The 12,780-nt window shown below is 40.1% G+C and overlaps 1 protein-coding gene across 1 annotated transcript in view; it reads right to left on the bottom strand.

Moving 5' to 3' along the window:
• The window catches only part of LOC120739374, a 49,481-nt gene that overhangs the window by 4,869 nt on the left and 31,832 nt on the right, over positions 1-12,780 (bottom strand). The window contains exons 11-14 of the mRNA XM_040041134.1: positions 9,909-11,045; positions 9,600-9,836; positions 9,279-9,503; positions 9,091-9,142 (exon numbers count right to left, since the gene is read on the bottom strand). Of these exons, the coding sequence (XP_039897068.1) occupies positions 9,091-9,142; positions 9,279-9,503; positions 9,600-9,836; positions 9,909-11,045 (1,651 nt within the window). The remainder of the gene's footprint in view (positions 1-9,090; positions 9,143-9,278; positions 9,504-9,599; positions 9,837-9,908; positions 11,046-12,780) is intronic.

The following is a 12,780-nucleotide window of genomic DNA, read 5'->3' as shown; positions in this document are numbered from 1 at the left end:
ATGCAGATGTTACAACTTACCACACTATTACTTTAACTTATATTAAACAAGTTGGGGCAACGACATCAGCAGAGAGAGGTTCACTGGTCGCATTTGTATATGCGGTTAATGCCATTGGCAACACAATTCCTCCACTGTTTGTGTTCCCACACATACATTATGCAGACCTCTGTGTCAGAGATGGACCAGTAGGAAGTACTGGTAGTGGAAATAAATCAGGATGGGTGCAAGAAACAGATTTCCTCATCTTTCTGAAGCACTTTGCAAACCACACCAAGGTAAGCCATGATAAAAAGTAATGGAATTGCGATGCTGGTGCACAACTACATTTTTTCAGCTTCATTGTTCAAAATTGGTGCAAGAGTTGTAGGTTATAATGCCCACTGAGCCAATGAGGCCAAACTCAAGGAAGACCAACCAAAATTAATGAAATATTCAGTTGCAGAAAATTCCAGAATTTGTCTTTTTTGGGGGGTTGGAATATGTTCAAAAGCTAGATTTCTGCATTCTATCACACACACACACAGCTACATAAATGGCTCTAAGTGCAGTCATGTGTTGAATAAACAAAGATTACATGTTAATGTTTTGTTAGTACCCTTATTTCATTGTGTTACATTTCACCCCAGGATATGTTACAACTAACCCAGACTATGGGGTTAATTGTAACATTTCACTCTTTGTGTTTGAGACCATACCATGCAATGGGTAATTGTGCTGCAGAGAAAATAGCTGCACTATTTAATAGCAGAGACATGTAAATACTTTGCATTACATTTTGAATCCACTACCTTAAAAGAGCTCCAATTTACAGACAGAAATGTGAAAAATGTTACAACTATCCCCGGTCTCCCCTACTTGCTGATTTTACTACCTCTGTCAACCCACATTTGTTCCACTGATGCAACAAAAACTGCATTTGTACTTGAGTGTACTGCAATATTCCAGTCTTCTCCTTAACAGCTCATCCATAGAGAAGAAGATACCACCAGTTACATAATAACTGGTAGTTTCAGTTCTGTCGCACAGCCTTAACTGAATGGTTAACTTTCACTTTCGAGAGACCCTTATAGACTCTTCCTATTCAGGTTTTCTTTCATGCAGCTCATCATTAAGTTTTCCCTCAAAATTTTAAACCTCGTTGTTCTGACTGTTTTTAGCAAATTTTAGCAAAAGGAAAATAATAAACAAATAATTATGACTGGCCGTTTGCATACTTCGACAACTATATGACGTCTCGTGAAAAAGCATACGAAATATATATAAAATATTTTAAATATATTAAAATGAATGATTGACCTACCCTTTTCATGTCTGAAAGCAATACCATAGACGTCCTCACCCAGTCTTATCAGTGGGCCGCAGTCTCCTCCGCCCGAGATGGCGCGACGGAAATATGTTTCTATTCCTTTTATATGCTCTTCGCGGAGACCGTAGCACTCAAAGAAAACCGGGTAATGGTACATATCACCCATCATCCCGCTGTAACTAAACCTATGTAGAGCGCGTAGCAGGCATCAGATCTACAGCTGATCCTGAGAGATGAGTTGCTGTTATGACAAAGAGTGCTGGTACGTCACGGGGGCCACGTGACCTAACAACTGCATGAAATTCGTGATAAATTTAGAACAGCAGCAAGTAAACAGCTCTAGGGCACATCACTGGACTGAATGCGTAGCCTTTGGCAAGCAGTGGAAGTTATAATAAACCCTTTAAGCCTTCTTAAACTTCACTTTGATTTTCCTTCTTCAAGCCTATTCACTTTTTTTCCTTAAGAGAAACAACTGTTTGAAGGTCAGGTGCCCTACACTGTGTTGTTTCTCTGCCTTGTACAGCTGCGCAAACCTTCACCAACCAGCTCAATCTCTGCGCAGTATTTACTTTTAAAGAAATGGTATTGTGGTTTTGCACACATTCATTTTCGTTTCTTTGTGATTTTAAAAGATACTTTAAAAACTTTGTAATGCAGTAAAAACAAGAGCAAAAGTGCATACTTTTGTTATTTCTCCTGGAACGCATTTTAATATACCTGCCATCATTTTGAGTATAATTTTGTTTTTTCTATGAATTTTTATTCGTGAATATAGTTCACGTGGGGCATTCCTTTATATCAGTAAAATGTTTTCCTTACATGTTTAGTAACAAAGCTTATGGGTAAGTTCAGTAAGGAAGATGAAACCTCTAACATCTGTCTGCTCTCAGGTGTTGCCTGCTAAATCTAAGCTTCACATCACTTCCTCTTTCCACACTGTCAAGCTGTTTGCAATAACACTGGTCTGGTCCAATCATCTTTTTCCTGGCCTTCTTCAGGTCAGTCAGCATTCACGCAGCATACTTTAGATCTCACTGGACCTCTGTCATTCTCCTTTGCAAACGTCTTCATGCATCCCACCTCCTCCCATCACCACCTCTCATCACTCAGGCTCCATTCACGTCTCTATCTTCATCTCCACCACCAGCGTGTAGACTCCAGGGTGCCCTGCTGTAATCTCTATCACCGCTGGGATTCCTTTCCTTCGAGACGGGCCATTGAATTTTAACCGCCAAATACCTCTATCTAAATGCTGTACATCAATAAATCATGTTCATTTCTTTCTAATAATCTCTCCTTCTTGAAATAAAATGACTTATTTGTAAATAAGTGGACATGAATAACTCAAGCTTGTTATATAATGTTAAAGCATGTTTTTAACTACCTCATTCTCTTTATTTTGACAATACTGCCTTTAAAGCTGCAACACATTTTGGCGTCAACTTGAAAGAACGGCATGTGAGAAATGTAAAAATGATGTCAGAGGTCAAATGTGACCTCCAAATTATAATTTGATATTTAAAATCCTCATATATCGTTATCATTTCCCTAATGTTTTGTGGAAGGTGGACCTTATTTGACTTTGAAGAAGAGGTCCAAGATCCAAAGTAATGTGATATTTACAACCCCCATTACCTGTATGCCCATGTGTTGTTAAACAATGGCAGTAATAAACTCACTTTGACCAGATCAGTCTATTGACTCTGAAGAAGAGGTCTAACATCACATGTGACATGATATTTTAGATCTTTGCATAGTGCTTTTGATATGTTAACAATACACACCACATTTAGTTACATAGTTTTTAATTTGTAACAATTTTGGTTAATTTTCCAACAATAAATCCTTAAGATGGCTTTGGAGACTGGGCTGGATGCAAGTCTAATTTTAATGGTTACCATGACCCCCCATACTACACCCCCACACGGATTTATCAGAATTTATTTAAACCTTTTCAAGGTATGGCATTTACAGACAGAAGGAATGAAACACACACACACACACAGGCAAATGCTGCCAATAATATAACCTCCTTGGCAGAGTTAATCAACTTGACTGGAAGCAGGAAAAAAATCAAGGCGAGACTTAAGTAAACTTTTTATTCATCTACAAACTTTGGACGTTTGTATTGAGATGCAGCATGAATGCATGAGTAAAACCACAGTTATACTAAGTAAACACCAACACAAACCAGCCATGAAGCTTATCAGCAGCTCCCTGAACCATCAACATTTATGAAAGCACACATGTGAAGTGACAAATGACTCTATATCAAAAACAAGGATCAGACTAATCTGAGAAAGGACAGGAGTTCATGTTCTCATACTGGCAAGCATTCACCCTGCTAGTCTTTGGCAGCCACACCAACACAGCAGATCTGTTGGCTACAGTCTGCTGGCTGTCCCCTATTTTTGGATATGGTCAAGTGACTGGATTCATCTGTGGCCATTCAGAATTAGGAAAGTAAGTTGTGTGTGTTCCAGTGTATACTATAGTATGGATATCTGATAAGATTTATTTCACCCAGTTAATTTTTGCAATCTCCATCAAATCCATATATTATGAAATATTAATCACAATATGGTCTTTAAATGTTCTACCATAAGTTTGATGCCCAAAGAAAAAAAAGAGCTATATTTATTTACTTATTTTATCAGGCAAACTGTTGAACTGTGCTAAGAATATGTGGCTCATAGCAACTGATGAACAGCCTCAGAACAGCCACTTTAAGCACACGTTCCACAAATTTCACACTCGAGGATCAACAGCCTGGTGACCACAGTGGTGCATGTAACAGCTAAAATAAATACATCAATCAGCAGTTAAAAAAACACAAAGTGAACTGAAACACTGAAGCCTGAGGCACAGCTGAAAATTAGATGTAAATACAAGAATAGAAACAAGCTCACCAAATCAACTTTAACAGTGGCACTCACAGATTGAACTGTTGCACTATCACTAAACTACCTGCATATATTAACACTTTAAAGCTGTTATTCAATGTGGTAAATATGACAAAGATGATATAATTTCTTCCCTCTGGCATAACACCAAGAATCACCTTCCTTCAGCTGAAGGCAAGTATAGAGAGACTAAGTGAACAGGTGTCGCTTATAACCAAGCTGTTGAAGAGTCAGTGTTCATGCTGCATTCACACACTTATCAGGGGAACTCCAGAAAGAATTTTCCACCGCACTTATAAAGCTTCCACTTTTTAAGCCATCATAAACACAGCTTTTGAGTTTCTTCAGTTTCTTCTAGTTTTAGTACATTAAAACCTCATTACCAGTACGAAGGTTACAGTAGATTACCAAAAGGACAGAAAGGACAGCTGCATGCTGTCAATACTAAGAATATGGAAAGCATGAATAATAAATAAGTGTGTGCTTGGCCTCACCTATATTTACAGGAAAGAACTAATAGCCTGAGTGGTATCTAGTTCCTCAATCTTGCACAGTTTGCATACCACTGTCATGCAACAGTGTGACAGAAATTGAACTTGACCGTAAACAGGAACAAATAGAGGCAAAAATTGCACTTCATGGCAACATTTTTATAAACCTTCAAAATCATGTACTGGCACCAAGTGGCCCTAAAGATTGTCGACAGCTCTCTAAAGAGCTTTTAAAAAAAATGTGAATATGTGTAAAAATAGATATGTAAAATGGAAAAAGAGTGTATGCTCATGCAAATTCACACACACTATGACCTGGGAAAACCTGTCTGAAAACAAAAGAAAATAGACAAATGGAAAAACTTTGAAAACTTTTGGGAAATTAGTGTTTTTATTGTTTAATAAGCCATCTTTCATCCTTCAATCACATCACCAATATATCATACATATATCAAGTAGTTCTATCATTATCAGATCATTTACAGTTAAGTAAAAATAGAGATCTGACAATTTCAGAAAAATCAAACACAACCTAATTTCTTCAGTCTTCAGTAGTCTGATGTGTTTCATGGTCCCAAACAGTCTTCTCCTTTAGTCACAATTGTATGAAAAATTATGATCACAGTGGACTGAGGAACAACCTCACAAACATAACTATACTTATAGACCCTGTGAGCCTCTTTAAACTCGTTGTTTTAATTTTTTTATGGCTCGAAAAAAACATATTAAACAAAAATTTCTCATAAACACACCAAACGATATGTTCCCACCACCAAACGGCTATCAGGCAAACATTTGTTATTGAATAAAGTGTTATGTAATGTGTACCACCATTTAAAATGTAAACATTAATTGTAATGTAACAACATCAAAAGAAAATGAAATAATCAAATGTTTACAGGAATATCTGATTATTGTAAAAACAAATTTTACTTTAACTGAGTGAGAGATTTTCTTTTTTCTTCTACAGCCTTATATGTTCTCTGCACAGCTTCTGAAAGTGACTCTGCATCCTTAGCGGCTTCATTTCCAAACACCTCCCATTACACCTCCTCCTCCTGCTGCTGCTGCTCCCACCAAGCCTACTGCTCCAGCAACTACTAGTGTTGTTTGATCTTCTGCAGCTGGCACATGTGCTGATGTGAAACGCTTTGTTGCAACATTCACCGGTTCTGGGTTCTTCACAGCTTTGATAGCAAATTCAGCCAGCGTTACTGCACCGAAAAAAAACCTAGCAAAGGTCTAGTTTCAGTCCCTGTCATTTAGATCATTCACATCACATCAGTTTTAGCCTGGTTTCTCATCTTTTCAGCTTTCTGCCAACAAACCTGACTCCAGATAATTAAAAATTTTCTTCGATGTATGTAGTACTAATATGTGTAGTGTAAGGACATCAAGAAATAATAAGATGCTTTTTTCCCTTCCACTACCTGGATAATAATTATTTAAAAAATCTCACTTAAACCGGATAAGAGACTTTCCTTTCTCCACTATAGCCTCATATGTTCTCTGTGCAGCTTCTGATGGTGACTTAGCATCATTAGCTGCTTCATATCCAAGCAAGCCACCATATACTCCTCCTGCTGTTGCTGCCCCCAGACCTGTGGCTCCAGCGACTACTAATGCTGTTTGTCCTGCTGCTGCTGACGACACTCCCATTAATGCTGGAGCCTTTTTTACAGCGTTCATTAACATTAAGTTTTTCATGGCTGTGACAGCTAATCCAACCATTGCTGCTACACCAAAAAAAGCACCGAGCAAACCTCCTGTTGCAATCCCTGTCAGTTTGGTCAGAAACCTGTTGCACACATCAGATTTAGCCTGGTTTCTGATCTCTTCTAGGGTCTTGTCTGGCATTGAGTGTCTAATGTGCTCTACCTGTTTCTGAATTGCTGTCTCCAAATGTTGCAGCATTTTATTTGTGTAGTAACCTCCGTTTTTTTCCACCACCATTTTTTCTATTGTTTTCAGCAACTCCTCCAGCTGGAACTGGTTGCTCCTGTAGTTGTTTGGCTGGTTGTTGTTCCAGTGTTTGTTATCAAAGACGTGGCACCGACCACCACACTTTGACACCAGATCACTCAGATTTTTGTTCTGACTGACAAAATCTTCAATTTTTATATTTTTGTCAAGCTGTTCACCGTGAGTGAAAACAACTACAGCATATTTTAGAGCTTCATCTGAGAAATACTGAACTATCTTAGTGACGACAGCCTGCTCTTGCTCTGTGAATTTATCCACTCGAAGCACAATGAGAAAAGCATGAGGCCCAGGAGCACACTCTGTCATACAGCTCATTATCTCAGGCTTCAGATCTTCCTCAGACCTTCCTGTGTCAAAGAAACCAGGGGTGTCGATCAGAGTGATGCTTCTTCCACTGACTGTTTTGGTTTCTGTTTGGCATTTCATTGTTCCAGAGTTTGGAGAATGGTAGGTGGCAAAGAGCTCCTCTCCAAGAATGGTGTTACCCAAGTGACTTTTCCCAGATCCAGTTTTTCCCAGCAGGACCAACCTCATCGTTGTTGACTCTACAGGAGAACAGTCACTCTGTTAAGTACATTTGCCTCTCTCTCTTTTTTTTGCTGCTGCTGCTTTTTAAAGAGATTTTTCCTTGTGGTTTGAGGTTTTGAACAGTAAGCAGTACATGGTTCATAGTTATAGTAATAAAAAACCCCACTCCTAAATGAAAAACAGAGTTAGAGCCAAAGGGGTTTAACTAAAAGAAGTTTTCGGTAGTCAAAGGAGCTTGCAAAGAAAAGCGTCTGGACTTCTTTAAGACGTTTCACCTCTCATCTGAGAAGCTTCTTCAGTTCTAAGGTCAAATGGTGGAGAGTCCCAAATATAAACCTAGTGGGAGTAACCCCCCACAGAGGGACAAAAGGACCCCCTGATGATCCTCTAATCGCCTGAGCCAAGATGTGAAACTGGGTGTGGGTCCCAATCAGCCAGAGTTTCGGGTGAGTTCATTGTGAAACCTGGCCCCACCTTATCAGGCGAATTCCTGAGATCAGATGGCCCAGGATGTGAGTGAGCGTTAAGGCGTCTGGGAAGGGATCTCAAAACTGGATTATAGATGGCAGAGAGTTGGTGTCGTAAACCCCCGCCTCTGTTCAAAGATGGTCGCTCACAGTGGACATAGATGGCTTCTTTCACTCCTCTTTCAAACCATCTGTCCTCTCTGTCCAAAATGTGAACATTGGCATCCTCGAAAGAGTGTCCTTTATCCTTAAGATGCAGATGGACTGCTGAGTCTTGTCCTGTGGAGGTGGCTCTTCTGTGTTGTGCCATGCGCTTGTGAAGTGGCTGTTTGGTCTCTCCAATGTAGAGGTCTGGGCATTCCTCGCTGCACTGTACAGCATACACCACATTGTTAAGTCTGTGTTTTGGCGTTTTATCTTTCGGGTGAACCAGTTTCTGTCTGAGCGTGTTGCTGGGTCTGAAATACACTGGGATGTCGTGCTTGGAGAAAACTCTCCTGAGTTTCTCTGATACACCGGCTACATAGGGAATGACAATGTTGTTGCATCTGTCCTTCTTATCCTCCCTAGCTGGTGTCTGATCTTCTTTTCTGTGCATCTTTGCTGACTTTAAGAACGCCCATTTAGGATAGCCGCACGTTTTGAGTGCTTCCTTTACATGTGTGTGTTCCTTCTTTTTTCCTTCAGGCTTACAGGGAACATGTTCTGCCCGGTGGTGTAGGGTCCTAATTACTCCAAGTTTGTGTTCCAGAGGGTGATGGGAGTCAAAGAGGAGGTACTGGTCAGTGTGTGTGGGCTTCCGGTAAACTTCAATGTTGAGGTTGCCGTTCTCTTCAATGTGCACGGCGCAGTCCAGGAAAGGCAAACAGTTGTCCTTTGTGTCTTCCCTGGTGAACTTGATGTTTTTATCCTTTTCGCATGATAAGGTGGGGCCAGGTTTCACAATGAACACACCCGAAACTGGCTGATTGGGGCCCACACCCATTTTCACACCTTGGCTCAGGCGATTAGAGGATCATCAGGGGGTCCTTTAGTCCCTCTGTGGGGGGAAACTCCCACTAGGCTTATATCTGGGACTCTCCACCATTTGACCTTAGAACTGAAGAAGCTTCTCGGATGAGAGGTGAAACGTCTTCAAGTAACTTAAAGAAGTCCAGACGCTTTTCTTTGCAAGCTCCTTTGACTAAGATGACCTGGATGACTGAGAACCTTCACAGACAAGTTTTCGGTAATTTATAAAAAGCAATCATTAGGAAGGATAATGAAATATTGGACTGTCTGAATAATCCACTCCATTAAGAGTTTGAGCTATTGCCCTCAGGCTGTTAATTTAGTAAATTTAGATGCATTACTCCAGCACTTTGGGTATTATTATTTTTCATTCTTTGTCAGTATTCTATACTCACCTAGATCGTGGACCTTTTGAGTGAATTTGTCAGTTTGGACAACATCAGATGCCTGCAAAGAAAATAATCAAACATTCAATGAAAAGTAAAAAAGAATACTGATATGGACGTATCTTTTCTTTGCCAAAGTGTTTCTCGACATGCAACACTCAGGAGCCAATATTTAGGGTAAAATTCTTTGACATTACCTCGTGTCTCTCCTCATCATTAGATTGAATGACGATGCGGATCAGGAATGGTGTGATTCCCACCCGCTCCTCTTCAAATACATAAACTTCCTCCATTAAAACTCTCTCCACTACACTGACAGGAAATTGCAGGGCCATCCCAGCACCGAGGACAGGAAGAGCAACAGATCTGAATCCTTTCTTCTCACAGGAAGACAGGATCTTTTTGATGCCCATTCGAAGAACCTATAATGGGTAAAAATACTGCATTATTACAAATAGCTAAGTTAAAGTTGTCCTCACAAACAGACAGAATAATAAAATCACTCCTTTATATCTCACCTGGACTGTATCTCCATCTGGGTCACCATCAAAGGGAACAAGATTGAGGAAGAAGACTGCATTAGACTGAAGTCCAGGTAAGCCCTCCAGCAGTACCGAGTCACCAGGGTCTGTTTCATCTTCTGCTTCCTTTCTAAACCTTGTGGTCAGCTGTGGTCCAGCTACTTCAAACAAAGCATTTCCAACACGGGTAGAGAGAGGATCATGGCCAACCATAGGAGACACCAAAGCATCCACCTAGGACAAGAGCAGGAGATTTAGAAAATGTGTCTTATTGTGAAGTGTCGTCATTACAGCAACATTTCTCACCTGTTGGCTCTCAATCGATCCCTGAATAACCTCCATGTGGACTCTGCCTCCAGGAGCTCTGGCAGTGGCTCCTCTTGCTGTATCTTCATCAGGTGTATCTATCCCTTGGAGAAGCCTGTCACATGCTTCCTGCATGGCCCTCACTGCCTCCTCTCTGTTATCAATCAGGATGATTTTCCTCAGACTTCGACCTCCCACACTGCCAAAGTCCTTCACAGCAGCAACAGTTGCCTCAGTGCACACAGTGAGAGGAACCCCAGACACACCTGAGCTGATACAAGGAATGGCTATGGACTGAAACTCCATTATTTCTGATAAATTTAAAGCACAATGCACAGTTTTCTCCAGTAACATCTTATCTCTCTTACTTGCTTTTCCACCTACAGGCCCAACTGCATGAAGCAGTTTCTTGCACTTTAAGTTACCCCCTGTGGTCACTACTGTTTCTCCTATGGGAATTTTCCCCAAACACTTCACTAATTCATCACTCTCTCTCTGTATTTCAGGACCACCAGCTCGACTCAGTGCAGCAGCAACACCTGCAGAGTGCTCCAAGTCCTGATTGGCTGCATTTACCAGAGCATCAGCGTGTTGCTTGGTGATGTCACCCTGACACACAAACACCTGGAGCCCATCACAAAGGCTGTAGCTAGCAATGGTTGTGCTTTCCTCTCTTAAACTCAGAGATGCCATATTGTCAAGTAAACTTGAAGGCTGCTCGATGTCTAACAACCTGGCATGAACCAGAGACAGTTCTCCAACAACAACAGCCATCCCAGACTCATCTGTGTACACCTTCACTTCACCTGCAGTCTGACAAGAGCTGCTGGACTGAACCAAAGCTTCAACTTTGTCAGGGTTTACCTCATAATGGCAAAAGTAGCCACCAAAGAGAGCGTCTACCTCAGCTTTCCAATCACTAACTTCATCTGCAGCACCAGGTTGAGCTCGCCTCCTGACTAAAACTCTCCCCTCCTCACAGTAAAGATCAGCAGAGCAGGCTAAACAGGCAAGCATGTTCTCAAGTTCTTGCTGAGCATGAGGACATTCTTTCAGGTAACGAAGGAGATAATTATCAACGTGTAGTTCATACTCTTCATCACTTGGAAGAGACGAGGCAGGAATGTTCTCAGGAGTCTGTGATTGGGAAGAAATGCAAATGAGAGGAGGTATCAATCGGCAACAAAGACCACCTTACTTATGTGTATATATATATATATATATATATATATACACTCAACAAAAATATAAACGCAACACCTTTGTTACTGCTCCCATTCCCCATGGGATGGACGTAGAGACCTAAAATTCATTCCAGATACACAATATAACCATCCCTCCCAAACAGTGGTCACAAATCAGTCCAAATGTGTGGTAGTGGGCACATCTGCCATATTGAGATAATCCATCCCACCGGTTGTGAGGCCGGTTGGATGTGCTGCCATATTCTCTGAAACGCCTGTGGAGACAGCTTATGGTTGAGAAATGAACATTCAATGCACGGGCGACAGATCTGGTTGACATTCCTGCTGTCAGCATGCCAATTGCACGCTCCCTCATTGCTTGTGGCATCTGTGGCATTTTGCTGTGAGACAAAACTGCACATTCCAGGGTGGCCTTTTGTTGTGGGCAGTCTGAGGTACACCTGTGCACTACTCATGATGTCAGATCAGCATCCTGATGTGGCACACCTGTGAGGTGGGATGGATTATCTCAATATGGCAGATGTGCCCACTACCACACATTTGGACTGATTTGTGACCACTGTTTGGGAGGGATGGTTATATTGTGTATCTGGAATGAATTTTAGGTCTCTACGTCCATCCCATGGGGAATGGGAGCAGTAACAAAGGTGTTGCGTTTATATTTTTGTTGAGTGTATATACACACCGTAAAAAAAAACAAAAAAACAAAACCACAAAAAACAGTAATATTCCGGCAGCTGGGGTGCCAAAATAATACCATAAAGTAACAGAAAATAACTTTCTCATGAAAATACGGTTATTTTCAGTAATGACTATACAGTTTGTTGCCCTAATTTTACATGGGATTTTGCTTTTTTCACGCGCTTTTAAACATTAAATTAGGAACATTTTAATGTGATCAAACAATGAAATTACCTACAAAAAAGGGCAATGAATGCGGCAATATTAATACTAATACTTAAATGTACAGAACTATACAGTTACTAGTTGGTTTAAATAATAATAGACTGCATTCATATAGTGCTTTTTGAGACCCTCAAAGTGCTTTACAATTCCCCTCTCGAAATCACCAGTAGATGGTAGGTGAAGTGTCTTGCCCAAAGACACAACAACTGAGAGTGTCCGAGCCGGGGCTCGAACCGGCAACCTTCTGATTATGAGGCGATCTGCCAACGCTTGAGCCACGATGGCCTAAATAACAATAATAATAATAATTATTTGATGTAAAAAAAAGTTTATAAGAATCATTTTATATATTTTTCCATAGTATTACATTTGAATTTAACAGTTCAATCTTTCAAATAACAGACAAATATTTGTGAAATTATGATACATTTGTGAATGTATTTTAACAATCTAAATATGCATATTTACAGAGAGATACATTTAAAAAACAAGAAAATTATGTTTTATTGCATTTACAGTGATTTTACGTTAATTTACATTTGAAATGTAAAATAACAGTCTATTTATGTAAATTTAATGATATTCTGGAAGAACAGTACAAAACTGTAAAATACACAGTAAAATACTTTTATATTACATTTTTTACAGTAGATAGATAGATAGATAGATAGATAGATAGATAGATAGCAAACTCTGCTTATATTAATATTATAATCAAATGTACAATGTTGATTCTATATGGATCCATAAAACTGTCAAAG

Source organism: Simochromis diagramma, unplaced genomic scaffold, assembly GCF_900408965.1.
Source record: "Simochromis diagramma unplaced genomic scaffold, fSimDia1.1 OVJJ01000370.1, whole genome shotgun sequence".
NCBI classification, from domain to species: domain Eukaryota; kingdom Metazoa; phylum Chordata; class Actinopteri; order Cichliformes; family Cichlidae; genus Simochromis; species Simochromis diagramma.
Note: the sequence above shows the minus strand (reverse complement) of the source record. Positions and strands in the feature narration are given on the sequence as shown.